This window comes from Neovison vison, chromosome 5 (genome assembly GCF_020171115.1).
Source record: "Neovison vison isolate M4711 chromosome 5, ASM_NN_V1, whole genome shotgun sequence".
NCBI classification, from domain to species: domain Eukaryota; kingdom Metazoa; phylum Chordata; class Mammalia; order Carnivora; family Mustelidae; genus Neogale; species Neogale vison.
Window position 1 is genome coordinate 643,657 of NC_058095.1, and position 27,411 is coordinate 671,067.

The 27,411-nt window shown below is 57.9% G+C and overlaps 2 protein-coding genes across 5 annotated transcripts; one reads left to right on the forward strand and one right to left on the reverse strand.

The window, feature by feature from the left end:
• Positions 1–5,695: 5,695 nt before the first annotated feature.
• LOC122905862 (cytochrome b-245 chaperone 1) lies at positions 5,696–11,517 on the forward strand. Of its 3 annotated transcripts, none has more exons than XM_044247164.1 (7): positions 5,696–5,710; positions 7,098–7,219; positions 8,029–8,070; positions 8,741–8,814; positions 9,403–9,499; positions 9,971–10,115; positions 10,443–11,517. In XM_044247164.1, exons 2-7 carry the CDS (start codon positions 7,135–7,137, stop codon positions 10,561–10,563), a joined length of 564 nt encoding a protein of 187 aa, XP_044103099.1. In that variant the 5' UTR covers positions 5,696–5,710; positions 7,098–7,134; the 3' UTR covers positions 10,564–11,517. The 3 variants fall into 3 exon arrangements, with proteins under 3 accessions (XP_044103099.1, XP_044103096.1, XP_044103097.1); XM_044247161.1 differs by lacking the exon at positions 5,696–5,710 and adding an exon at positions 6,370–6,439; XM_044247162.1 differs by lacking the exon at positions 5,696–5,710 and adding an exon at positions 6,568–6,624.
• HEXD (hexosaminidase D) lies at positions 11,456–27,259 on the reverse strand. Of its 2 annotated transcripts, none has more exons than XM_044247158.1 (12): positions 26,190–27,259; positions 22,081–22,190; positions 20,425–20,512; positions 17,104–17,268; positions 16,343–16,526; positions 15,407–15,478; positions 14,825–15,020; positions 14,088–14,170; positions 13,103–13,181; positions 12,927–13,028; positions 12,587–12,676; positions 11,456–12,053 (listed from the first exon to the last, which is right to left on the reverse strand). In XM_044247158.1, exons 1-12 carry the CDS (start codon positions 26,400–26,402, stop codon positions 11,867–11,869), a joined length of 1,569 nt encoding a protein of 522 aa, XP_044103093.1. In that variant the 5' UTR covers positions 26,403–27,259; the 3' UTR covers positions 11,456–11,866. The 2 variants fall into 2 exon arrangements, with proteins under 2 accessions (XP_044103093.1, XP_044103094.1); XM_044247159.1 differs by having other exon boundaries at positions 15,407–15,472; positions 26,190–26,487.
• Positions 27,260–27,411: the final 152 nt, after the last annotated feature.

The window sequence follows — 27,411 nt, forward strand, 5'->3', positions numbered from 1 at the left end:
GGAGTCCGGTGGTCGCCGGCCGTCGCACCAGCGCGCTGGGCTTCTTCGGAGGCAGCGGGGAGCTGCCGTCCCGACCGAGCCGGCTGCCCCGCGGGGAGCAGCCCACGTCCGCGCAGGACACGGGGGCGCTGGGAGGGGCAGCTGCCGACTGGACGGTGGCTTCGCCAGCCCCGAGCTGTGACTGCGGCCGGGGGGCGGCTACTGCGAGGTTCCTGCTGGTCCGCAGCTGAACGCAGTGTTGGGGGGCAGCTTCCCCTGCCCGCCCCCCACCCAAAAGACGTTCTCTTGATTCCGTTTTAGTTTATGGAGGTTCCTACAGCTTCTTGCAGATCCGACAGGTAAACCCGCGGGGTCTGCATTGGCCCCCGGCCTAACTCCTGCCTTACTCAAGTCTGTGCCAGCGCCATTCCCTCCATTTTCAGCGGGAATAAGAGGGTAAGTTTAGGTTGTCATTTGTGTGTATTTCTCGTTACTGGTTTTTTTTTTTTTTTTTAAGATTTTGTTTGTTTATTTGACAGACAGAGATCACAAGCAGGCAGAGAGAGAGAGGAGGAAGCAGGCTCCCCACTGAGCAGAGGGCCCGATGCGGGGCTCGATCCCAGGACTCAGATCATGACCTGAGCCGAAGGCAGAGGCTTAACCCACTGAGCCACCCAGGCGCCCCTTCCTCTTTACTGTTTTAAAAACATTTTCACGATACCATTACCACATGTGAAAACAAGTTACAACTACGTAATTTCATCAAATATGTATTTAGTGTCCAGGTTTCCCTAATCTCTCCTTAAAAAAAAAAACAAAAACAAAAACAAAAAACAAAACAAAACAAAAAAACTTTGTCAGAGAGAGAGTGAGCACACCAGGCAGGAGAGGGAGAAAGCAGGCTCCCTGGGAGCCCAACGCAGGGCTGCACCCCTGGATCCTGGGATCATGACCTGAGTGGAAGGCAGACACTTAACCAAAAGAGCCACTCAGGTGTCCTGCTCCCCACTCACTTTTTTTTTTTTTTTTAAGTATAAATCCTACCTAAGTAAGTCCAATATATTCATTGGTTTGTTTCCTATGTCTCTTAAAAAATTCTTTTTGTTTTAAAATAACTTGAGGCTCAGAAGTTGCAAAGACACCAGAGTGTCTGAAGGCTGTGTGTTTATTTATTTTATTTATTTTTTTTTTTAAGATTTTATTTTATTTATTTGAGAGAGAGAGACAGTGAGAGAGAGCATGAGCGAGGAGAAGGTCAGAGGGAGAAGCAGACTCCCCATGGAGCTGGGAGCCCGATGTGGGACTCGATCCCGGGACTCCAGGATCACGCCCCGAGCCGGAGGCAGTCGTTTAACCAACTGCGCCACCCAGGCGTCCCTGAAGGCTGTGTGTTTAAATTTGCAGATTCCATCCACATCCCTCTCTCTTTCACCTTGCATATCATTATAAAGAAGTCAGGTGGTCTGGCTGTAGGGTTTCCAAGAAGTGCTACCTGCATCCTTGTGGAGTCCTTTAGTGTACCTTTGTCCTCTGAAGTCCCAGTAAAAAGTAGTCAAGCTTTCTCATGCTTCGATCTCAGGTTACATTTTTTGGCAAGACTATTTCATAGATGTTCTTGTGTAATTCCATCAGGAAGTAACACCAACTCCATTCTGTGATATTAATTAGTGCCGATTAATAAAACTGCATAGATCAATTCATGATAGCAATATCTTAGAAGAACATTTCTTTTTTTTAAGATTTTATTTATTTATTTGACAGACAGATCACAAGTAGGCAGAGAGGCAGGCAGAGAGAGAGGGGAGGAAGCAGGCTCCTCGATGAGCAGAGAGCCCGATGCAGGACTCGATCCCAGGACCCTGAGATCACAACCTGAGCCGAAGGCAGAGGCTTTAACCCACTGAGCCACCCAAGTGCTCCCATTCATGATACTAATGTCTTAATCCTATAATTTCTTCTTAATTTATTAGCAGGAATATATTTTTTTAAAGATTTTATTTATTTGAGAGAGAGAGCACGCATACGTTTGAGCACAAGCAGTGGGAGAGGAAGGTCCCTTCCCTCTGGGCAGGGACCCCATGGATCCCAGGACTAGGATCATGACCTGAGCTGAAGGCAGATGCTTAACCAGTTGAACCACCCAGGCGCCCAAGGAATACTTTCATAATGAGAAACTCCTCTCATTCACTATTTGATTACTCTGTTGTAAATTTTATAAAGACAAGATGAATCCATAAATTTGTAAAAAAAAAAAATCCAAATTCCTTTCTCAGCATCCTCCGAAAGTGAACAAAGAATTAAAAAAAAAATATCATTATGGGTTTTGGGAGCTCCTGGGTGGCTCAGTTGGTTGAGCATTGTAGCTCAGGTCTTGATCTCAGGGTTGTGAGTTCCAACCCCATGTTGGGCTTCACATTGGGCATGGAGATTGCTTTAAATTTTTTTTTTTTTAGATTTTATTTATTTATTTGACAGACAGAGATCACAAGTAGGTAGAGAGGCAGGCAGAGAGAGAGGGTGAAGCAGGCTTCCTGCAGAGCAGAGAGCCTGATGCGGGGCTCGATCCCACGACCCTGGGATCATGACCTGAGCTGAAGGCAGAGGCTTTAGCCCACTGAGCCACCGAGGTGCCCCAAGATTGCTTTAAAAAAAGAAAAGAGTTATGGGTTTAAATGGTTGGAGATTTTCAATTCATTTGAATTATTCTTATTGATACTCAAATCCCGTTTTTCTTTTTTTGCTAAGAGAATTTCTTCAGCTAGACTCCAAAATTTTTTGAGAAGATACTCAAATGTTAGCAGTCTTTTTGCTTTTTGGTACATTTGCTTGTACATTTCCTGCTTTAGACTTGAAATCAGTCCTTTCACCAAAAAGCCTGGTTCCTTTAGTAGGAATTGGTATTTAAAAACCACAGAACGGATGCTAGAATTGCTCATTGCTACTGCACTGGTCATTGTTTTTAGGACTTTTCAGTGGACAGCATGAGGAAACGTTTTAAAGCAAAATGCATTATGAACTCACGCTAGTCCTTCTGATTCAAATCTAGGGTTCTGAATAATTGCCCTTACCGACCTCACATCCATCACTCCTATCTGAAATTCCTGGTTCCCAGCAGTACCGACCTAACACACTCATCTGCATGATCTCACATTACATACATTAAAAAGTCTCAGACTAACAATGCTAACTCACTCTACCATCCAGAATAAAACCACCACATTTTACATACTCTATTTCAATATATATTTGCATCCTGTCCAACCCCCTCTTAAATGATAGTACCTTACGCATGTTTCTCCATCTTGCTTTTATGGTTCAACAGTATATACTGGAAAGCAGGCGGTCATAGTATATAGAGATAGTCCTCCTTCCCTCGTGGGGTCCAATCAGGAGAGAGCAAGCTCACAATAATTTGAATACGGTTTAATATAAAGAATCACTAGCAATAACTGGGGATTGGTGTGAGGGATTGGCCAGTAAAAAGAGAATGCAAGAATAGTAAGAAACAAGGAGTAACCACAGCCCCCCCAATCAGGGCTATGACGTTGGAGCCCACTCTGTGACCCAGGATGAGATCTGGACTGTTGGAGGAGGCCGCCTTTGGCTCACCGGGTGGCAGAGAAGTCAGACGTTGCACTGACGGAACTTGCTGGAAATCTCATCCAGAGGGTGCTGGGGAAAGGTACCCCCCCCCACAAGGGATCTCACTAGAGGTACTTTTCTACAACGCCACTCAAGGGGGTTGTAAGGAGAAGCTGGTGGATACTGGTTATGCTGGCCAGTGTGCACAGTAAGGGCCGGGCGCCGCAGAAGCCCTGGGAGCTGCCGGAGCCAGAAGCCGATCTTCCTCCCGCAGTGTCTCTCCAGCACCCTCTACTGACAAAGTTCAGCATCACGCCAGAGAGCGCACAAAAAATAGAGGGCTCAGATCCATTTTCAGGGATCACGCAATGAAGTTCGAATTTAGAGCTGAGATAGAATGCACTGATAATTGGCACAATATACAATTTTATTCACTCAGTCCCCTATTTATGGATATTGTATTTCCAGTCTTGCTATTACCAATATTTAACAGGATTCTGACCAAATTAACTGTCACTTGTTCGCGCACTTAACCTTTGTAAAAGTCCAGTGGTCTTTATTTTTAAATGGCTTATGATCCAGTAGAAAAGGTGAAACTATGCAAATACATATAATGCAAAGTAGAATTTCCTGGGTATCCTCTCAGTTCTACCTAAATTCTGAGGCTTGTGGCAAGCAGGAAGGACTTAAAGGAGGTATTAACAGTTCAAATAAACCTTCAAGATCGTGTAGGGGAAGTGCGTTTCAAGAAGATAGAATGCGAGCTGAGGGGTCCGTCTGAGGAGCCTGCTGTGTTCAGACACAGTCTAGATTTGCTGCAGCTAGAGTAGATGGGCTCAAAGCGTGGTTCCTTGACCGGCAGTATGACCACCATCTAAATTTTAAATCCCCACGCACCACTGGGAACAGGTGCCAGCATTCTGTTTCAAAAACCCGCCAGGTAAGGGGCCCCTGGGTGGCTCAGTGGGTTAAAGCCTCTGCCTTCGGCTGGGGTCATGATCCCAGGGTCCTGGGACCGAGCGCCGCATGGGCTCTCTGCTCCGCGGGGAGCCCGCTCCCCTCCCACGCCCCGCCTGCCTCTCTGCCTGCTTGTGATCTCTGCCGAATAAATAAATAAAAATCTCTTAAAAACGAAACAAAATTTAAAAACCCAAAAACCTGCCTGGTGATTCTGATGCCTGTGAGGTTTGGGAGCCACAGGCAGAGGTATCTGAAGCCGACTGATGAAGTATGGCTTTTGGTCGTGCGCTTCTATCGGTCAGTCTTCTAGGGTTCTGCACACCGACCTGCATTATTTCTTCACCGGGAAGTACTCAGGGTTGTACTAATGCAAGTTCGAAAACACGCTGGGAATAAGTACGAAAAGAGCATAATGGGAAGAGCAGCTCTCCTGTGTTCTCCCAGCACCCCACGTACCACTCGGCCCTCCCCCTGCGAGGCCACGCGGGGAGGGAGGCTCCTGTTCCAGGTACCTGGTCCGAATCAGCCAGGCCCGTCAGGGCCCTGCGCAGGGGGGGCCCCGGTGATTCAGTCCTGCTTGGGTCTTCACCACCGGGCAGTCAGGAAGTAGTGCTTTGGTGGAGACGGAGCAGGTAGGCCGCTACGAGCCTGCGGCAAGGTTTTCGGGGAGCAAATGGTCTTTCCTACCGCAATTTTCTGGCAACAGCCCAGCCAATGAGAGAGTCACAACCCAGCCAAGGGGAGAAGTCCACAGTCCAGCCAATGGAGACGGTCACAGCCCATCTAATGGGGAGGGGCCATCGTCCAGCCAATGAGAAGCCACTAATCTTCCAGCTCCCCTTTCCCTCCAATGGACTTTCTGTTTACAACAGCCCCACCCCGCCCACCCACGCTCCCCTATAAAAGGGGCCTGCGGCGCGACCGTCCGCACCTGCCTGGGGTTCCGGCGGGAGCCGTGCGGGCGGGGTTGGGGACGCGGGTCATCCCCGAGCGCCGGGCTTCGCTGGCGGGGGAGCCCGCGGTGTTGTTCCGGAGGTTGACGCTGTACCGGGACTGCACGGACTCTCCAGTCCAAACGCGCAGAATTTGTCTTTTCAAGGCACGAGCCACTTCCGCTCCAAGGGTGAACCCGCGTCCCCGAGTTTTGCAGCGGCTCGTCCGCCCCGAGCCGGGTGTTGGCGACCTGCGGGTACGCCCACCTCTGTCAGCGTCGTCGTTCGCGAGCGGTTCTGCTTGCGGGGCACCGGTTTGGGCTCGGGTCGTGTGGCCCCGGGGTCCGGGGAGCGAGGTCGGGCTCCCTCTGCCCCGGCTGTCCCCGCTCGCGCTCTGTCCGCCTCTCCGGCTCGTCAGATGCTAACAGCTGCAGCGACTTGATCTGCGCGGGAACGACCGGGCGAGCGAGCTCGGGTGGGGGTGGGGGTGGGGGAGCGAGCTCGGGCTGGGGTCGGGGCGGGGAGCAGAGGCCCCCGCTGGGCCGGGAGCCCGATGCGCGGCTCGATCCGGGACCGCGGGATCGCGACGGAGCCGAAGGCCGACGCTTCACCGACTGAGCCCCCGGGCGCCCCTTTTATCGACGTTTTAAGCGAGGGTTTTGCCGCAGAATCCACGCTGCCGACTTTGTGGGGTTCAGTCGCCCCAGACGTTCTCGGGGGCGGTCACCCGCCCGCAGTTGCTGCGCTTCCCCACGCCCCCCAGGCGCCGCGCTCCGCCCCTCAGCCTCCCGCCGGGGCGCGGGTGAGCCGGCGGCCTCGCCCCGCCCCGCCCCGCCCCGCCCCGCCCCGCCCCGCCCCGGAAGTAGGGCCCGCTCGAGCCCCAGAGCCCGGAAGTCAGCGCAGCCCCGCCCCCACCCCGGAAGTTGGAGGCCGGCCACCTGCCCCAGGTCCCGGCCCTGCGCCCGCGCCGCCGGGTCCAGTGCTCGGTAGGCGCGGGAGTCGGGCCGCTGTCGCGGGGCGGGCGAGGCTTCCCAGAGCCGCGGGAAGCGGAGCGGGGGCGCGGGGCCTGGCTTGGGGAGGGGTCGGGCGGGTCCAGCCGCAGCAGGAGCAGCCCGGGGGTGGACCGAGACGCGGGACTCGTCGGTACCAACCGAACCCACCCCGTACTGTCGTGAGTTTGACTTCACTGCGCCCCAGAACCGGGGGCCCCAGCCGGAGCCCCCGGACCCTCCGCCGCACGTAGCCTGTTGTCCGAGCGGCCGGAGACAGACTCAGACCACGACGAGACCCGGAGTCCCTTTCTCGGGGGCAGCACAGGGCGGAGCGGGCCCTCTGATAGGTTCTGCTGGGGTGTCGGGAGCTCGGATGCTGCCGGGGCTTCCGAGGACTGCGGCTTCCGGGTAGGACGGGGCAGTCGATGTCCAAGCGCTGGTGGCCGCTTCGCGGGTACTGGCTGGGCAGGTGGCCCCCGTGCGGTCGGCGTACCTGAGCAGAGAAGGGCCTTGCAGAGGAGCGGTCCTTGGGGGACCGAAGAGACCGCCGTGGACACAAGCTGACCGGCTCCCAGGCTGGTGAGGGGCTGGGCGCTTGTGTGCGGGCGGCGGCGAGAGGACTCCAGCCGCGGTGTGTTCTGCCCTTCCCCAGCGCGTCCTGTCCGGAGTGGTGCGCGCCCAGACCAGGGATGTACATGCAGGTGGAGTCCCGCACCAGCTCCTGCCTCCATCTGAAGAGGGCTCCAGGCATCAGGTCCTGGTCTTTGCTTGTTGGTAAGGATGTCCGTATTTCCCCCCAGGTTAAAAACCTAATTAAAAAAAAAAAAAAGAAAGAAAAAGAAACTGTCCTCTGTTTTGTTACCCCCAAGTATAGCAATTGCTTTGTTACTTTGTATCTTCCCAGCTTTTATCCTATATGCACAGCTTTTGACCTACACGAGTGCTTTTACGTGAGATCTGTCCTTTTTCCACCACTTAGTATCTTAATGTTAATATTGCGCATGTTCTTTTGAGGTCCTCGTGTTCCCCTTTTGTTTGCTTTCATACATCTGGTTGCAAGTGTATGTTGGAGGCTCACATGATGGGCCACAGTTCATTCCCGTTTTTCCTCCTCACCGTCCATCGGAGGGTCCCACACTGCAGGGCGGTGGCACGGTGTTGCCGAGAGCAGCCGTGTGAAGAGTGGTGTGGCTGTGCCCTCCGCGGCAGGTCTCTGTCCAGCTTTCCCGTGACCCTGCACGTGGCCACCTGCCTGTTCTGCTTCCCGCGCCACACTACCGTTCTTCATCCCACACCGCGTGGAATACTGTCTGGCTCTGGCTCCCCAGGTCTGGAGCCTCGGCCGGAGGAACATAACTCAGGGAATACTGTGAAAGGCATTCGCCATGTTTCTGAGTGCACTTCCTGGCTGTGTCCCCGACTTCTGAGCCTGGTGGTCTTCTGTCCCCCACCAGCACCCCCAGCCATCTCTGGCACCGGGAAGGGAAGGGCCTGCTCATCTGAGCCTGTGGCTCCTGGCAGGAGGGGACTCTGGACTCATGGGGGCCCAATAGGGAGGCACTTGCTTTCTTTTCTCTTTGCAGGAATCTTGTCGATTGGCCTGGCTGCTGCCTACTACAGTGGAGGTGGGTGCATCACCTCCTCCCCCTCCCGCAGGAACTTCGGTGGCCGTTTGGGAAATAGAAAAGGAGAGCAAACCCACCATTTGTGGTGCTCACCAAGGCCCAGTCTTTAGGGCCAAGGCACCTCCACGCAGGTGCAGCCCCAGCTCCGTGTGCTGGCCTTCCCCTTCTCCTTCAAGATTTTATTTGTAACGCAGGGCTCGATCCCAGGACCCCCGGACCATAATCTGAGCTGAAGGCAGAGGCTTAACCCACTGAACCCCCTGGTGCCCCACCTTCTTGTATCTGAAGCACTCTCCCGTGTTGACACATTTTTCAGAAACGTGCTCTCTTGTGTTCGCCTGAGGCCGCACCGCAGGCTGAACCACACTTCTAGCCGCCCCTGCATGTCCCTCCCCCTCCCCCATCACACACCGGGCTGTGATCTGCAGGTGCGGGTCAGCCCTGACTCCGGTCTCCAGTAGACACTGGAGGGAGAGCAGAGGCACACCGAGCTGGCCGGCATTTCACACGTGGTTCTGCATGACAGGCAGGGCCAGCAGTGTCAGGTGGCTGCCCTGGGCCGGGCTCAGCCAGCCCCAGAGGCCACCCCGCCCAGTGTCAGCGGGGCACGTCAGCCTTTGGCCCTCTGCTGCTGTCCCTCACCTGGCTGCCTGCCGTGTTTGCTCTTCAGATAGTCTGGGCTGGAAGCTCTTCTATGTCACGGGCTGCCTGTTCGTGGCCGTGCAGAACCTGGAGGACTGGGAGGTAAGGCCGGCAGATGCAGGAGCCCGAGGGTATGGAGGGGGTCACAGCAGGGGTAAGGGCTCTGGGGCCTCACACGCCCTATCCTGAAACTTGACCTTACTGGTTTCTGCACCGAGGAATCTTTTCTCCTAGAAGCTCTTCATGACAGTTTCCACTGAAATTCCTGACTCCCTAGTGTTGCCATAGCCCACCATAGAATGAGGGCTGGTGCGCTCCCCGGTGGGTGGGTCTCTTCGCCAGGAACCACAGGACTGGGGGGCTCTCTGACCTCCGGACTTTAACCTCCATTCCTTTGCTTGATGACCTCGCTGCTGTACTTCTCTTTCCCTTGGGTACAGCATCTGCTTCCACGCTCCCCTCTCTCTCTACACCCCTGGCCCTGGGGGCCCAACAGATGGGAGTCCAAGAGGGTGTGGCTGTAGGTGTTCAGCCCTGGTGGAGCCACATGTGGCTGTCCGGGCTGGGTGTCAGCTGGGTGTTCTCTCAAGTGTCTGCTCTGGCCAGGCTGGGCCCTGGAAGTTCTGTGTGCGGCGGGTCTGCACACATAGAGGCTGGCAGCTGGGTGATCCCCTCTGGCTGGTTTTCCAGGAAGCCGTCTTCAACAAGAATACCGGGCAGGTCGTCCTGAAGACATTCAGCTTGTATAGGAAGCTGCTGACTCTTCTCAGAGCCGGCCACGACCAAGGTGAGGCGCGTGGCGTGGGCACACGGGGTGTGGCAGGAGGCTGCTGATTCCAGACTGGATGGAAGGTGGTGAGCAAGACCCAGAGACCAGGCCCGAGGCCTAGAAATGGGGTGGGTCAGAGCTGCCCGCTGGGTGACAGAGGGTGCCCCCAGACACTGCTGGGCAGCCTCGAGCTCAGTGGCCGGCCACTAGGCACCAGGAAGGCATTTTTCAGCCATCGGGGGACGGTAAAGCAGAGAGACATGCAGTATAGAGCTTAGCCTGTCCTTGGTGTGCGCTCACGAGAGCCCGGCAGGCCTGCTGCTTCCCACCCAACGGTGCTCTCCTGTGCGCACAGCCAGCCTGTGCGATGGTCCCTGGCCCCTGCTGCCATCCTCTGGAGAGTGGCCCCAAAGTGCTGTGCCCAGCACACAGGTGGGAAGGGCAGGCGAGAAGGGGGGACCACTGACTGTCTCCTGCCATGCCCCGCAGTGGTGGTCCAGCTGAATGACATCCGGGATGTGAACGTGGAGGAGGAGAAAGTCCGGTATTTTGGGAAGGGCTACGTGGTGGTGTTGCGGTTCGCAACAGGCTTCTCCCACCCCCTCACACAGAGTGCTGTCATGGGCCACCGCAGGTAAGCTCTGGGCAGGTGACTTGATTGTCACAGCTGGCTGGCTGTGCCCCCTGCCCCCAACAGGTGGCCCCCCAGAGTGGACTGTGTGGCTGGGCCCAGGGAGAGGACTTGGAGGAAGTAGCCCCTGCTGCTTGGGGAATATTGGGGAGTCCCCACAGGGGACAGAGGGGTCTGGGATGGGGCTTAGAACAGAAGGCACCATGTCCTAGAGGGACCCCTGGGGGTGCTGGAGGTGGGTGGTCCAGCAGGAGAATGGTGTGGTCTTTGTGGCTGCCTCAGGGCTGGCCTTGGTAACCTGCCCTTTCTCCCGATGTCGGCTTGGCCCAGTGATGTGGAAGCCATCGCCAAGCTTATTGCCACCTTCCTGGATCTGCACCACCTGGAGAGTCCCGTGGAGCTGTCTCAGAGCAGTGACAGCGAGGCTGATGGCCCGGGGAGCCAGAGCTAACACCCATGGAGCCCCTGGCCTTGGTTCTGGTGGGCCACTGGCAAGCCTTCCTCCAGCGCCTGGTTGTGTCCCCACCAGCCCCAGGGGGGTGGGACCCTCTGCCATTCCTGCTGCTTGCTTCTGCCCTCTGAGCAAAACCACAGGCTGGACCTTCTGCAGGCTCTGAGCTGTCCAGGGAGGGCAGAGGCCTCAGAGCTGCCTCCTGGCATCAGAGGGCTGGCCCCAGCCTGGGCAGTGACGGGGAACTCTGAGGGCACACGTACCCCACTGCCCACCAGCTGCGTGGGGATCAGGTCTCTGAAATGGGACACCCAGGGAGGTTTGTCAGTACCCCGCAGTTCAGCTCCCCAGTGACAGCAAGGCTTCAGCAGGTGTGCACAGTGCCAGCAGCTGGGTCAGGCTCAGAGGGAGCCAGGAGGACGCCCACACTGGCATGATGTCCCTGGGGATCCCAATGGGCCCTGCCCCACATGCTACAGCCCTTCCCTGGCTCAGTCCCCTCCGAGGCTAGAGTGCGATGCTTGCCCAGGCTCTGCAGGGCCCAGGGTGGGCGCTGAGGGTCCCACCTGGCTGTGTGTACTACAGCCACTCCCAAGGCCTCACCAGCCCGCACACAGCCCCTGACTAGCCGGGCCTGCCACTAGGCTTGCGTAGGCCAGGGTGGCTCCCTTGGGACCCCAAGCAGGGTGTGGGGTCCAGGGCTGCTGCAGCAGCCCCCACAGAGGGGAGGCAGTGAGGGCACCTCTGAGCCGGCACTCAGGAGCTGAGCCAGGAGCAGCTAGGAAGCGGGGAGCCCCGCAGAGGAGGGTCGTCTCTGGGGAGCCCCGCCCCCTTCTCCAGAGAGGCCACCAACAGCTCTAGTTTGGGGAACAGTCATCGACACATGCCAAAGTTGGGTTTTTAAGTGGTAAAATTTGAAAGCTTTCTTTTTCTAAAATAAAGTATGAAATGCTGTCACTGGTTTCTGGCGTGGTCACCCCGACTGGAGGGTGCCCTAAGTTGGAGGGACCCATGTGGCCAGCACCCCTCTGCCTTGGCTGGGCTTGCAGGGTGAGGAGGGCCTCGGGACCATTGGTGCGGGACGCATGTTGGCAGCGAGTCTGCCTGCCACCAGCCGCGGTTCTGGCTCCCGCTCCGTTTTATTTCACGTTCCACGTGTGGATCGGCTGGCAGGCCTCGTCTTGCCCAGCGAGAACCGTCTGCTCTCTGGGTGTGGCCTGTTGCAGGGAGTCTGGGGTACAGGGGGAGGCGGGCCGCCAGCGCCAGGATGGACACAGCTGGACGGGGTGCCCGGCCCACCCCCTCAGGGGTCCTGAGCCACGTGCGGCCTGGCGCTAGCTGCCTCTCTAAGGTCCTGCAGCAAGGCCTGTAGCCGCCTCAGGCTGGGCTGCACGTTCTCCTCCAGCCACTCCTCCACGGCGTCCGGATAGAAGACACGATGCAGGGCGGCCTCCAGCTCCCGCACCACGGCGCTCCACCTGGCCAGCAGGCTGAGCACCACAGCCGGCAGTGAGCCTGCCTGGTGGGCAACCCCGGGCACCAGCTCACAGCCTGTGCACGACACTCACGTCCTCAACCTCACGGGTGGCTACGGTTCTGTGCCTCAGTTTACCCATGCATAAAATGGCTATCCGTGCCCATCTCACAGCGAGACGGGAATAAATAAGTTGTTACGTTTCAACATCTGAAACTGGACTGTGCTCTGCTACTGGCCTGCAGGGCCTGTCTCTACACATGAGCCTGTCAACATCTGACCGTGTCTTCCACTCAGTGAGGACACTGCATCGGCCTCAGCTCAAAGCCATGAGCCATGAAGGGCCCTGGACCCTGCCTGGGGTGACCCTTACCCTTTTAGGCTAGGCATGCCCTGGCTTCTCGAACACGTACAGCACAGCTGTTTCAGCCAAGCTGATTCACCTAAGAACTCACGGCTCAAGACCTAGAAAGCTCGTCGGGCTCAAAGCCGGAAGCCGCGGAGGACGTGCAGCCCCGGGGTGGGCACCACCAGAGCTGGGCAACCAACCTGAGCGCCTGAGGCTGGATGTGCTGGGCCACGACGGGGTGCACGAGCTTCCGCCTGCGGTGGTAAGGGCTGAACCAGCCGCTGACGTACCTGGGGGCAGACCCACGCATGCAGGTGCGCCCACGGCAGCCGGCCGGGCAGACCCACGCATGCAGGTGCGCCCACGGCAGCCGGCCGGGCAGCCTCAGGGGCGGGGGTGGTTAAGAGAACGTCTTTGAGAAACCTTAAAGAGTCTGGTGGAACATGGAAAACGCGGGTTCCCCCCAGAAACTTGTCGTCTGGGACGGGCCACCCTCACCCTGTCCTGTTGGGAGTGTGGGCTCAGCCCCTGCCCACTCACCTGTCCCTCTCCAGCAGTGTGTCCACGGAGCTGCGCAAGTGGAGGCTGACGTGCGTGACGAGGGCCAGGATGTCGCTGCCAGGGAAGGAGCCGGGCCCCTCGCTGCACGAGAGCCGCGGTGCTGAGCCGGGGGTCCAAATGTGAGGGGAGAGGCAGGGCAGGGGGCAGGGGGTTACCTTGTAAAATCAGTTACTTCTAGGTTTGAAATCCCGAGAAAGTTCTCCACTTTTGCTTTAACGTCTTCGGTAAACCCTCCTGCAACGAAGCACAGATGGAGGTGGTCAGAGGGGCCTCTGGAGGGACAGTGGCGGGGCGCCGGCGCCCCTGTGCAGGCCCGGTGGCCAAGTGACCAAGGAGGTCAGCGTGCATGCGCCAGCCCAAGCAGACCTTGGCGACGGGGCATCGTATGAAACACAGGAAATGGGCTCACTGTGTTAAAAATGAGAAAAGGAAGAGGAGAAGCAGCCCCGCCGCTGGGGAACGGTCAGCCTGTGCTGCCCGGCGCGCCCACAGCTGTCCCGGACATACGCAGGACCTGGCCACTGTGGTTTCTCAGACGCGGAACATTCCAGGACAACTGAAATGGCCAGTGAAGCCTGCACGTACCAATGTGGACCGGGCTCTGTCAGCTCGCGCGGGAGCACCCGGTGGGGCACAAGGCCCGGCCCGTCTCCATAGGGGGAGGAGGGCTGTGTGGCAGCGGTGCCCACCGCACAGGCGGGGCAGCGGGACCAGCACCCAGTGTCAACAGCGGCGTCGGCTGCAGCATCCGCACGCCTCTGTCTGAACGGTTCCCGCTAACCCTTCAGGAGGCACGACGCACGGGGAGCCTCAGGGTCCGTCCGGGAGCCAGACCCTGCTTTCCCCATGCAGCCCCACCCTGTGCCCCACGCAACAACAGACCCGCGCCCTCACGGACAGGCTGTCGCCCGTGAGCCCATGTCTCTGCCCATGTGGGGAGCTTGGCCGGCTCAGGGCAGAGCCCTTGTCAGCACGCATCCGGGACGAACTGCTCTCACGGGTTCACTGTGTCTGGGGGCCGCGGGGCGGGTGGGCGGCGGAACCCCTGTCCACCGGTGAGCATAACCACAGCCCCGCTCCGAGGAGACGCGACTGGGGGCATCTACCCTCCTGCCGCCCGGGAGCAGCAGGGACCCGTACCGTGTAGGAGCGACTGCAGGCAGACGGCCAGGGACGGGATTCCCACGGGAAGCAGCTCGCACAGCACGGAGAAGTGGTCGTACCTACGTCGGGGGGAGAGGGCCGCTCAGCTTCCACTGCCCACCTGCACGGCAGATGCCTGCGCGCTCTCCCCGGCACACCGGACCAGACTTGAGATGCTCCCGCAGGGCTGGCTGCTGCCTCGGAGGCCCTGCCTCGTCTTGCTGCTCAGGTCAGACACCCTGATATCTTAGTAAGTTCTCTGACTGCTCTGGGAGACCTGGGGGTCAGCAAGGCAGGGGCAGGGGCCTCCAGCTGTCTCCCCCTCTGCCCTCCCCATCGCAGGGCTAGACCTGTGGCTAGGACTTGGCCGGGAGCCAGGGTTCACTTGCAGCTCACTTTTCAAATAGGGTGAAATCCCTAGAGAGAGAAAATCTCTCCTTGTGCTGGCCACACGTGAGACACATTTTGTGTGGCCCTGGAGGCAAGGCTGCCGAGGGTGGGGAGGTGTGTGGGGGCTGGGAGGACCAGGGTGCATCGCCCCAGACACCTCGAGTGATGTCCCCTCTGCAGGGTTTGGGGGATGGCTGTGGGGGTATCAGGGGCCCAGGCTCCTACCCTCATAGGAGGACCGGCCCCTTCCCAGGAAGGGCTGAGCAGACGGGCCAAGGAGGGGTGGTGTGTCCCGGGCCATCAGAGCTGCTTGGCCCCTGCCAGGCGGGTGGGCGCCGCCTCACCTCTGCCAGCCGGTCAGGACGATGCCCTGGAGCACGTCCGCAGGCCCACGGGCCGCCACCTGCAGCCACTGCACGTTGTTCCTGAGGTGGTGCTCGATGGGGGTCAGGGCCTGGCTCACCCCCGTGGCCCCCTTGAAGGCGCTGGCAGCCCACAGCCGGAGAAAACCACACTTCCGGTACTTTTCCATGAGAAGAGCTAGGCGGGGAAGGTGAGTGGTGTGACGGGCCCGGTCCGAGATGCTGAGGCCAAGCCTGGACACGGCGCCTATCGGACCGGAGAGCAGGAGGAGCCCCCAGCCACCAGCTCGAGTTCTAGGCAGACTGACGTCTCAGCGAGATCAGAGACGCCGCCCAGAGGCTCGTGAGGAAAACAGCAGACAACACGGGACACCTCAGGAGTGACGTGGGCTGGGATGGGCGCCCCGGTGGCCCTGTGGTTGGCCGAGCTCCCTCAGGAGGGGCCTGTGGGGAAGCGGAGGCAGCTGGCAGGGTCCTGATGAACCAAGGGACAGAGGCCCCTGCACGCCCCTGGCCAGGCAGTCAGGGCTCCAGGGTTTTCGCGGCTGTGGTCTGGGTACTGACCTTTGCCATGGACGTCTAGGTCGGCCCCGTAGTCCCAGAGCACAGGCTCCACGAGTTGCGGCACCCCTGATGCTGGGGCAGAGACGGCTGTGAGCCGAGAGCCATCGCCCTGGCCCCACAGCCCCGCGGCACCCCCCACCCCGGCCCCAGTGTTACAACAGAGCGCACGCTGACTCGCTCGGGAGCCTGGGCTGTAGATGCAGAGTGGACACGGCAAATGCTGCAACCATGGATTTGGCCAACTTTGGCAATGAGCAGACTGAGCTCTGTGAAAGGGGAACCCCAAGCCGGGAGCCCCAGAGCTTCCTGCACAGGGGAACCGCTCTGTCTGCGTGCCGCAGTGGGGGTACCAGGACCGGGTGCAGCAGGAACTACCACTTGGGCTGGATTCTGTCTCATCTTACGAGAACCCAACGGCCACAGTGGTCGGGGCTGCCTCCAGGACACCTGGCCTTGCAGAGGCTGGGGCAGTGGCCACACTCTGGGCGGGGGCTCTGAGTGGACCATGGGGTGCGTCTCTGGTCTCTGCCCAGAGCCTCAGATGGAGTGAGCGCCGGCAGGCCGGAGGGGCTGCTGTCCTTGACCAGCAGCCTGCGTGAGCTTAGCCACGGTGCCCGCAGGGCTGGCCACAGGGTCCCATGGGGTCAAGGCGGCCGGAAGCACTGGGCACTCCAGGCCCAGTGGGACCCCTTCCCTACCCTCCTCCCCCTGCTGGCCAGGCCCACCAAGGCCCCATGGCTACTCAGACCTACTTCAGACCTACCACTCTGCACTCCCTGCTGGGGAAATGGCATTTTGCATGAGAAAGTCCGGAGAGTGACTCTAAGGGGGTGGCCTGCAGTGAGAGCTTTGGGGGAGGGGGCCCAGAGTCTGCCCCCAGCAGCCACTCGCCTCCTCACTCCCAACACCAGCGGCCTGGGGGAGGCACCTGCTGACCTGAGAGCTGGTCCTCGGGGATGGCCCGCAGCATGTCGTCCCACACCAGGGGCCTCGTGGCGGGGTGCCGGGCCAGCACGTGGCAGGCCACTGCCTTTATGTGGGACAGACACAGTCTCGCTTTGGTGTTACGTTCCTGCTGCAGCCACCGTCTGGAGGCCTCGCCCTCGCCAAGGTAATAGACCTGGAAGGAAGCACAGGACGCGTCTGCCCGGACCGCCCAGCCTCACTGCGGACACACTTGGGAGAGACCGGCCCAGGCCACGTCGGCCAGGATTGCAGTGGCAGCTGCCCGCGCAGAGGAGCTGGTGAAGGGGCCCTCCTCCTTCCCCGAGACCTAACTTCCACTCCAGGCTTCCCTTTAGCATTCGCAGCAGCCCGAGGGCAGAAATAACCCGGGTGTCCACCAGCCAGCAAGCAGATAGCCAACGCGGGGGCTGGCTCTTCCGTGGCTCGGGGGTGGACAGCATGGCCATTTCAGGTCAGAGCCCGGCCCTCGTCCATCCTGCAGGGCACCCCTCACTGTGCTCAGCAACACAGCTTTGCCCGCACGAGGTCACGGGTCAGCTGCAACGGACGCCCTCCCAGGGGGACATCTCCTCGGCCAGTTCTTTATCCTTGGCACGTGGACTATTTTTCTATGTAAGAAACTACCCCGCAAGGTGGGACAAGGGCCCTTAAAGGGAAGAAGAGAGGCTGCTGCGGGAAGAACACAGCGGGCAGGTGAGGCCCAAGGGTGGACAGAGCATCGAAGGACCCACCTCGTCGCAGCCGACATGGAACCACCGCGCGCCCGGGTGCAGCTCCATGACCTGGCTGACCATGGCTCCCACCAGGGCCAGGGCCTCCGCCTCATGGGGGTTCAGGGTGTTCGGGAAAAGTGCTACTTCTCGGAGGTGAGCGAGAGCCTCATGCTTCAGCACAAACTGCAGAGATACAGGAGGTGACACCAGGATGAGCTTACCCAAAGCAAGGCTGGCTGCAGGTCCCCCCAAGGGTGCTGGGGGGCCGGGCAGAGCCTGTGGCTGGCTCATGGCCCGTCCATCAGGTCCACCTGGGCCCGGTGAGAAAAGTAGCCACCTGGGCCAGGCTCATTCACGTTCAGATGGAGCGGCCACCAGCCTGAAATGTGATGGGTGACTGTGGACAGGAAGCCACAGAGCTGACACACACTCTCCTCACACCCCGGCTGACGGGAGGCCACACTCACACCCACAGCCGAGGCAGATGGGGCACTGGCTGAACTCCCGGTGCCCCCAGCCCGTACCACAGGGTGGTCCTCACAGCCCCAGGCCACCGTGGCCCCGACCCTGGCTGAATACCAGCCATGAAGGCAGAGGGGTGGCCCCTAGGAAGCCAGGCCACAAACGCGTGTGTGAGCAGCTAACCGAAGCGCCAACGGCCGCACAGCCGGGCACAGGCTCTGAGACTGAAAGCAATTTACAACCAGCTGCAATGGAAAAAGTCAGATTCACAGTATTATCTGAAATGCCCCATTTTCAACCAAAAATCGTGAGATGTGCAGGGGCACCTAGGTGGCTCAGTGGATTAAAGCCTCTGCCTTTGGCTTGGGTCATGATCTCAGGGTCCTGGGATCGAGCCCCACATGGAGCCCCGCATCGCATCGGGCTCTCTGCTCAGCAAGGAGTCTGCTTCCCCTCTCTCTCTGCCTGCCTCTCTGCCTACTTGTGATGTCTCTCTGTCGAATAAATAAATTTTTAAAATTTAAAAGATTTTATTTATTTGAAAGAGAGAAAGCAAGCCAGCACAAACTGGGGGGAGGGGCAGAGTGAGAGACTCAGGCAGACGCCCCGCTGAGCAGAGAGCCCGCTGTGGGGCTCGATCCCAGCGTCCTGACATCACGACCAGAGCCTGAAGACAGATGCTTAACAGACTGCGCCCCCCCAGGCGCCCCAACCTCAGCAAGGTTTCTCACAGATGTACAAACTGAGTGGAAAATAAAGCTCTTATTATCTGATTTTACTTAAGAGTCACAGTGAAACAAGAAAAAAGACAGGAAGGGACCGACAAAGGGACAGATGTAGAGATGGATGGAACAGAACAGTTCAGAAACGGACCTTCACAAGTCACAAGGTCAAGTGACTTCTGACACAGGTACAGAAGCAACCCCAGATTCCAGAGTCTAAAGGAAGGACCCTCCCTCAGTAAGCGGTGCTGGCCCGACCGGCCATCTCAGCGGTCAGGCACTATATGCAAAAAAACAACGACCCTCACACCTTACACAAAAATTAACTCGGCATGGACCATGACAGCGAGTGGAAAGTGTGTGAACATAGAACTTTAGAAGGGAACAGGAAAAATCTCCGGTGGCCAGTGACTGGCGGAGTTCTTAGAAATGACACGAGGAGCAGAGCCCATCAAAGCAAAACCGAGAAGCCGCACGATCAAAATCAGACATTTTTGGGGCGCCTGGGTGGCTCAGTTGGTTAAACAGCTGCTTTCGGCTCAGGTCATGATCCCAGTGTCCTGGGATCGAGTCCCACATCGGGCTCCCTGCTTGGCAGGGAGCCTGCTTCTCCCTCTGCCTCTGCCTCTGCCTCTGCCTGCCATTCTGTCTGCCTGTGCTCGCTCTCTGATAAATAAATAAAATCTTTAAAAAAACAAAAACAAAAAAAGAAAAGAAAAGAAAATCAGACACTTTTGCTCTTCGAGGTCCTCGGAAGGACTAAAAACTCGCAGACCAGACCGGGAGACGCTGGCCGGTCGTCACCAAACAACCCTCGTATCCAGAATGTCCAGAGAATTGAAGAACTCAACAGTGCCGAAGGTCAAACGTGAAAGTCCCTGCAGTGATTTCACCAGAGGGAACATCCTGATGGCAAGTAAGTGCACGTTAACGGTCTTTCTCCAGAAGGAGCCAACCCTGAGGACACCCTGGCCTTGGGCTTCTGGCTCGGAACCGAGAGGGAGCTTGCTCCCGGGGGCTCAAGTCACCTGGTGGAAGTCCTCTGCTGCAGTGGCCCCAGGAACCAACCCGACTCAGAGAGCAGCCAGGCCCCTTGAGGAGCAGCAGTCAGGGAGCGACTGGGAGAAGGGGTCAGAGCGGCACCGTTGGGGGGGTGCTTCGGGCAGGTCAGGCGGTGGTTCACACAGGGCTGGCGGCAGAGGGCTGGCGGCTGCCGCCCGAGACAGAGGAGCAAAAGCAGCAGGACGTACCATGGCCCGAGTGCAGGGGTGTCAGGGGTGCCAGAACAGGGCAGAGGAGCCCGCATCTGGGGGTCACGGAGGACGAAGGGGAAGCAGGAGAGGTCATGGCACTGTCTGCACAGGGAGGGTCTGGAGAGGAGCCATGGGGACCGCCGCCACGCCCAGCGGTAGCGACAGGACGGCACGCCGCTGGGGAAGCAGTGGTGTGGCCGGGAGCGGGGGGCCAGCAGAGTGCGGGGTTTGGGAGGGAGCTGTGGGGGCTGCGAAAAGCCAGAGTCAAGGAAGACGAACTAGAACCTGTCACTACATTTAGCGACTTGGAGGACAGCGGGGCCCTGGAGGGCCGCTCTGTGGACTGCAGTCCGAGGCGGCGGGAAGTGAGGAGCCCAGGGAGCACGGCAGGGTGCGTCACCTCCAGAGGCCTGAGCGCAGGGGGACACGGGCAGGGGAGGGGGCGCGTGAGTGGACGTGGACACAGCTGCTCTGACGCAACGCGCACCTGAACACCTGGGGGAGGGGCTGGCCACAGGGCCAGCAGGTGTGTCCAGTGAGGAGAACCGGAACCTGCAGCCATTACCTCGATGCTGTGTCTAATCTGCTGCCCATCTTTTCTGCAGGTGTGAAAACTATTTTGAAGATCACAGAGGAGCCTGGGAAACATCTCCAGTGTTAAGTGAGGAACACAAGTTAGAAAGGAAACCAACGTGGCCCTCAGGGCTCCATGGGATCAGGCCTGCCCCCGGCCCCGCCCCTCCGTTCCCTGGAGAGGCCGCTCTGACCTGGAGCTCTGTGCTCTTCCGCCCCTTGCAGGGCAGAGCCTGAGAAAGAGCTGCTCCCCGCCTGTGGCTAGCCACTGCCTGTGGACCCCAGAGCCCCACACCTGGCACCGGGTAACTTCTGTTCCTCCCACTTACCTCCATGTGTCCAAATGTCTGCACCAACGGAATGACCTCTAGCTTGTTCAGTGTAGCCAGATGTAGGATCTCTTTGATTTCAGGGGGGCTGGAAGACAAAGATCACCCAGAGGTTCACTCCAGCCCATTCATAGCAGCCCCTGTTCACACTCCAGCCTGTTCACACAGGCTCCTGTTCACACTCCCCCCTCCCTTGTCAGGTTCCAGCGGAGGACCCTCCTGCAGAAGCTAATATGCTCACTATCTCCAAAAAGCTCGGAAGATATTCCTAAGACTTCAGAGAGGGCTCCCACCTAGAACTGGGGGAAATGATGCTCTGTTAGGTCCTCAAGTAACAGTCTGCTTTTTAACAGCTATTTTTACCCAAGCTCTCTAAGAACCTAAAGTCATTTCATAAGAAACTGGGCCATACGTGGAACCATAGTCTAGAACAGGAGTTGGCAGATGGGCCCAAGGACAAACCCGCCTGCCCCTTTTCACACAACCCATTACCTAATAACTTGGTTGAGAGAAATCACAAGAAAAATTTTTCATGACATCTGAAAGTTCCACAAAATTCCTATTTCAGTGCCCACAAGAGGAATTTTACGGGAAATCCGCCACGGCTGGCTGCTTGTGCCCCCAGACTGCTCTAGCAGAGACCAGGTGGGCTGCACAGCGCAAACTATGGACGGTCTGGCCCTTTCCAGAGAAGCTGGTGACCCCTTTAATGGAGGAAATTTAAAAGACCTTCAAGGTTACACTGGGGGGGGCGGTTAGTGACCTCCGAGACATGCCTGAGTGGGGGATGCTCTGGCGGGAACCTGGACGGCACCGGGAAGGGCCGCCGCCTGCTCCGGCACGAGCTCCCACACAGGAACTGATCTCAAGATGAAGGCGAGCTCCGGGTTCTGGGTGTGTGTGACCGTCTCCGAACCCATCCTACCAGTGCAGGGCTCCACACAGACCCTCTCAAGCCCCACAGGTATCCCAGCACTTGCTGCCACGCCACAAACAAGCAGATCAACAGAGCACGTTCACTCCCTGCGGCGTGCACACTCGAGGCACACACGTGGGGCACGAGCCCCTCACGGATCTGGCGTGGAGCCGACCCTCCCTGCAGAGCGGCCGCCAGCCCGACATCGGCTTTTTCCCACCCTCAGGAACACAGAGCATCAGAACCTTTACAAAATCCTCACCAATTTGATAGCCAGAATGGCATTTCACTTGATTTAATTCACTTTATTACTATCGTATTGCTTATTGGCCATTTTTACTTTTGCGGGGAATTGGCCCAAATGTCCTTTGGTCATTTTCCCTTCGGGCTGTTACTGACTTACACAGACACCAGAACTTGGAAACCAAGCGGGGTGTGCCCACGGCCGCCACATCTGCGTGTACTGACTCTGACCCTCCGACCCCCTTTAATCTTTGCTTTCCAGGTGAAGGTCCCAACTGTGGCCTTAAAGAGCAGCATCCCCGGCCCCTTAATCCCCCGTCTCCCCACCCTTCTCCTTCCCCCCAAAATGTTTTCAAATTTTCTCCAGCAAATGTATTTTATTTTTGTAACTAAGACGGGAGTTTAAAAGCCGGGAGAGGGCTGCCCACCAGTGCCAAACCCTCGCCCAGCCTGTGGGCCACCGCCGGTGGCCCTGCTCTCTCCGTGGCCGGGGATACCTGTATGCGTGCTTGGCTCTCAGCAGCCTGAGGCGGCCCTCGTAGGGAAACATGTCTTCATACTCGAGGAGGAGCCCGTTGGCGCCCAAGGCGTGGAACAGAGGGAAGACCTGGGGGAACAGAGACGCTGTGAGGAAGCGACCGTGTGAAGGAGAGCGACAGCGGTGCCACGCGTGGCCTGTCTTCCTGCCTGTGGACACAGGCGGTCGATACTCTCATTTCTCCTGGAGACGCTGAACCTGGAACGCGTACTTTGTCGCACCGATCGAAGTCTGACGCGGCAACGCTCGCTCGCACGGGGTCTGCACCTACGGAACGGAGCCGCGGCTCAGCTCCGTGGTTAACCCCGAGGCAGCGCGGGCTGCGGGGGACGGCGGCGGCTGCTCCTGGCTGCGCTCAGGGGCCTCCCCACGCTCACCCCCATTTCCTCCTCCACCTGGGTTTCACAGGAGACGAGTTCTTACTCTCAAGGGTTTTCAGATCCAGTTCACATCTACCACACAGAATTATTTCCTTCCGGTCTGATGTCAAGTCTGGGGTGGAAAAGGGATCGTGGGCCCCACTGGAAGGGCCTCCAGCAGGTAAACAGCAAGCCCTCCCCGGACAAGGGCCCCTGCAGGTTCCACGAGACTTTTCACACTCCTGCTGACGTGTCTGTGGGAGCTTTCCTTTCCCACGAGCATGGGGACCTTCGGGAGCAAGCTGGACGGAATCAGGAGGACAGCCTGGGGCCGAAGCCTCACTGTGGACAACGCACAACCAACAGCTGACGCCAGCTACGAAGTGAGGCAGACAGACTGGGAAGGAGTGGGCTAACGCCGCACAACCTTCTGGGCATTTTCCCACTTCCTCAGCCCCCTGGGGCCATCCGACCGCCACAGCCTGTTTGGCACTTTGGCTGTTGGGGTCGGTGGTGATCCTCTGTGCCGTGGGTGGGGGGGGGAGGCTGTGGGGTGGGGCGGCCCGGGTGCCCCCAACACATACTCCTGCCAGCTGCTGGGACGGGGAAAGTCCTCGCTGTAAAGCCGTGCAAGTGAGCACCCCCGCGTGCGTGCAGGCGCGCGCGCGCACACACACACACACACACACACACACACACGGGGCGTGCTATGCCAGCCTCGCACATCTGTCCCCGAGACTCAACACCGTTTCCCCTAATTTCCCGCTTTCTGACTGGAGTATTTCTAAGCAAATCCCAGACGAAACAACTGTGTGTGTGTAAACACTTCGGTATACCTCCCTGATGAAGACTTTTTACAGAAACACGACCACACGCCAGGATCCCACCTAACCAAATCTTCAGTGTCACTCCTGTTCAAACCTCCCTGTGCGAAGACCGTCTCACATGTGGCTTGTCTGAGCCCAGACAAGGTCACACACTGCATCGTCTGAATAGATCTTTGAAGGTTCTCTGATTTTTAATAATCCCCCCTGCTTTTTTAATTTGGAATTTATTTGTTGAGGAAACCAAGTCACTTGTTTTGTATCATTTTCAGGTTTTGGATTTGATGTCCTGTAGTGTGTTTGCCCACTTCCTACTCTCGTGTGTGACGGTGGTCAGACATGACGGGGGCATTGGACCCAGGTGTCATTCTTTGGGCAAAAGTACTTCACAGATGATTCTAGAAGCCCCAAGTCTGGCTGCCCTAGCAGACTGGTGTTAGGCTGACCAGTGCGCCCAGCTGACCAGTGCGTCAGCCAGACCCACGCCTTGAACTTCTGCCTCCTGGTTTCAGTGACTGCTGACATCGCCGCGAAGCCCACTCAACGGGGGCTGCCCGGGGGTGGGGGGGGCACTGCAATGCCATCCTCCCTGCGGTCACTGGCTGGAACCCTACTTCCTCTGGGCTGTTACATGGCCGTTCCAGCCCTGATGCTGCTGTACCCGCTCTTGGTCTCGAGTAACTCACTCCCTCCTTGGACGTTCATGATAGCTGGCCTGCGGCTTCCGTACCCGACGGTCCACTCGGATGGATCCGACATCCTTCAGTATCTTAAGTACATTACGCCCTTGTCTTCTGTCCTAAAACGCTGCTCTCAAAGGACCTGATGCTGATCTGATGATCCTTCCCTCACACAGAACTTGTAGCTTTCCCCTGTATGCCCACTTTCATTTTCTTTAAAGTCTGATACATTTACTAAAAGATGCCTTAATGTCTACCATGCTCGGTATACAGTATGCCCTTTCTTCCCTTTTTGAAGATTTATTTATTACTTGAGGGAGAGTGTGTGTGCATGGGGGAGGGGCAGAGGGAGAGAGGCACAAGCGACCTCCCAGCCCAGAGCTGGGACACTGACTCGGCTCAACCCCACAACTCACGAGTTCGTGAACTGTGCTGAAGTGGAGAGTCAGATGCTCAACCGTCCGAGCCAACCAGGCGCCCCACCTCTGCCCTCTCCGTGCGCAGACCCAAGTACCCCAGACTTCAGGGAACTGCCTCTGGGGTCCCGAGCACGTGTTCTCCTCTCTGGGCCCGCTGCAAACTGAAAACACGGCTATGGCAGCGCCGTCCACATTGAGGCGGGGGTCTGTTCCCAGCTGACTTGAGACTCACGGCTTTGGCTCCCGTGCTCTCCAAGCCCCGTGAGCACCACGCTGAGAGGCTGGCCTAGCCACTGGGAGGGAGGGAGCCCACGTGCAGGACCAGACCCAGGCACCCAGTGGACAGCCAGCACAACTGCTGGGCGCATGGGACCATCCTGGACCATCAGGCGTTCCTGGTTGTCAGGGGACCGCCAACACGGGAGGGAGCCCGGGGCGGACCAGCCACGGAAACAGAAGGAACGACAAGCTGCCGCTATAGGACCTGAAGTCTGGGATGGTTGGCCCGGCCGCCCCAGATAACCGAGGGGCTCCTGCTACAGGTGACCTGGACCTTCTTTGCTTATCTTCTGTATCTTCCCATTTGTCAGGATGCGCTTATCCCTTCATGCGTGGCATTCTCTCTTTCCGTACTTACTTCCCAATATGATGCTTTCTGTGACGCCTATTCACTTCGGTTCTTCTCTCGTCTGGCTCTCCGCCAGAGGCCGCCTCTTCCTCCACGCTCCCCGCACTAGAACCTTTGCTCTGCTTTACTTTCTGTGCCCCAGTTCAGCTCCCCATGATTCTCTCCTCAACACTGTGTGCTTTATGCATGGCTCTGCCTTTCTAGAAGTTTCCGGAAAATATTTGAGAGCCTTAGGCCTCTCCAGCATCTTCTTCTGAGTCTTTCTGCACTGCAGCCAGTGAAACCGCTCCCCCACTGCTCTCTGACGAAGGACCTGTACTAGCGGGCCTGGGTCCTCTGGTCTTGGACCTGTCAGAATTCCTTCCTCTCTCCTCCATACCTCCTGCCTGGTTCCTATTCCCACACGGGTGGTATGCTGTACCACATGCATTTTGGAATTCATGGGGATACCCTCGTACCTACTTTTGTTGAAGAGTGTATTAGTTTTCTAGGGCTGCTATTCCAATGACCACAAACTGGGTGCCTTAATACAACGAGAATTTTCTCTTCCAGTTCTAGGAGCCCGAAATATAAAACATCAGGGTGTGGGCAGGGCAGTGCTCTCTCTGAAGGCTCCAGGGAAGAACCCTTTCTTGCCTCTTCCAGCGTCTGGTGTTGCTGGCAGTCCTGGCGCTCCCTGGCTTACAGCCGCATCCCTCCGACCTCTGCCTCTGTCTTCACATGGTGCCCCTGTGTCTAAAGCTCTCTCTTCCTATAAGGACGTCACTTACTGGATTGGGGCTGCCTGACTCCAATGTGGCCTCATCTTACGTCCACTGTAATTGCAAAGACCCTATTTCCAACTGAGGTTACATTCGTAGGTACGAGTAGTTAAAATGTGAACATCATCTTTTTGGGAGACACAATTCGGCCCACCACAGAGAGGCTGTGGGTCTCCTCTGCTGGGTTCCCTAACACCTGCCTCCTTTTCCTATCCTAGTTGCTCTGTTCTATGAAGAGATTTGATGGAAATTCATAATCTCTGCTGCTGCCACCATCGTGCCCCTGCCTAGGACCCCACGGTTGTGCTCTAAGCACACATTTCTATACAATACTGTTAACAACTCTGAAGACCAAACCCGAGGCAAGGAAGATTGTCTACAGGGAAAGGGCACTTACCTCCGAGAGGTAGGAAACCTTTGGCGGAGCTCCTTTAAGGTCCAAATGAACTAATCGCATCTTAAAGGGTGAAGAGTCTGACATTTCACTATTTTTTATGAAGTCATATAACAAAAATCTCTTGCCTGGGCACTTCTTCCTAGTGGAGAAATTCAAAGTTATACATGGGCAGAGGCCCCTTTTAGCCCCTGCCCTTTCACTCTGAGCTTCCATTCCCACATGCCCAGTTTTGCGTTTTTCGCTGGGAGGAAACTCATTTCACCAACACGAAAATGAATCAAGTCTGCTTCATGCTCAAATAAAGGGACCTCTGCCATTCAGTGAGGATTTGCTCCTAAAATAGAAGAGCACTTGTTTCCTCCTAGCAGGGCTATGATCTGTAACAACACAAACGACTACAAAATAATTGCTTTAAAGACCGTCTCAAGTTGTCCGTACTGTGCTGGTGAAAACAGGCGTCTTTCACGTCCTACAGTATGATGTTCTGTAGAAAACTTATCCTTTATTTTACTTTCAAGAGCCTTAAAAGTAATGTACATTTCCACAGAGGAGGTCCGCTCCCGACTTGGCTGTATGGAAGAAGACACTAGAAATTGGGCCGGTCAGAGGGTCAGAGAAGCCGCACAGATCGCCCACACTTTGAAAAGCAAACGAGTCCCACGTGCGTCAGGGCGGACTCGCGGCTACTAACCCCAGGAAGGTCTGGATGGCAGGGACGTCGCTGGGCGGGAGCGCAGCCCCCCCCCATTGTGAAAAACACAAAGGATCCGAGGAGAAAAGTGAAAGAAAATCTCTGCGTGTGGGTCGGGCTTGCGGGGGGTCACTGAAACGACTCGCGACCCCCGCCCCCGCGGAATCTGGTGCGGACCCGCACGCAGGCACCGGCCCAACTTTCTAACGCAGAAACCGTCTGCAGAGCCGCCTCAGCCACAAAATGCCCGGGGCGACGACCTAAGTCTCCCCCCGGCGGGGGTGGGCTTCGTGCGAACGCGTCCCGAACGCGGCTCCCGGAGCCGGACCGTGGGCAAAGCCCGCAGACCGCCCGCGCCCCCGGGACTGCGGGGTCGGGCTCGGGCGGGCGTGCGCGCGGCGTGGGCAGCCCTCCGCGGCCACAGGCCCGGCCCGGCCCGGCCCCCGCCCCGGCCCCCGCCCCCGCCGCAGACGCGCCGGCTCCACCGCGCCGCCCCGCAAACCCTGAGCGAAGAGCGCGGGCGCGCGGGGG

Bases quoted from the DNA above. Each gene is read 5' to 3' on its own strand.
- LOC122905862 (XM_044247164.1), top strand. From the start codon at position 7,135: ATGTACATGCAGGTGGAGTCCCGCACCAGCTCCTGCCTCCATCTGAAG. The intron at 9,500-9,970 runs GTGAGGCGCGTG...CATGCCCCGCAG, and splicing joins CAGAGCCGGCCACGACCAAG to TGGTGGTCCAGCTGAATGAC. The intron at 10,116-10,442 runs GTAAGCTCTGGG...GGCTTGGCCCAG, and splicing joins GCTGTCATGGGCCACCGCAG to TGATGTGGAAGCCATCGCCA.
- HEXD (XM_044247158.1), bottom strand. From the start codon at position 26,402: ATGGAAGCTCAGAGTGAAAGGGCAGGGGCTAAAAGGGGCCTCTGCCCA. The intron at 16,527-17,103 runs GTGGGTCCTTCG...GCTTCCTTCCAG, and splicing joins TCCATGTCGGCTGCGACGAG to GTCTATTACCTTGGCGAGGG. The intron at 15,021-15,406 runs GTCAGTACCCAG...TTCCCCGCCTAG, and splicing joins CCTAGACGTCCATGGCAAAG to CTCTTCTCATGGAAAAGTAC.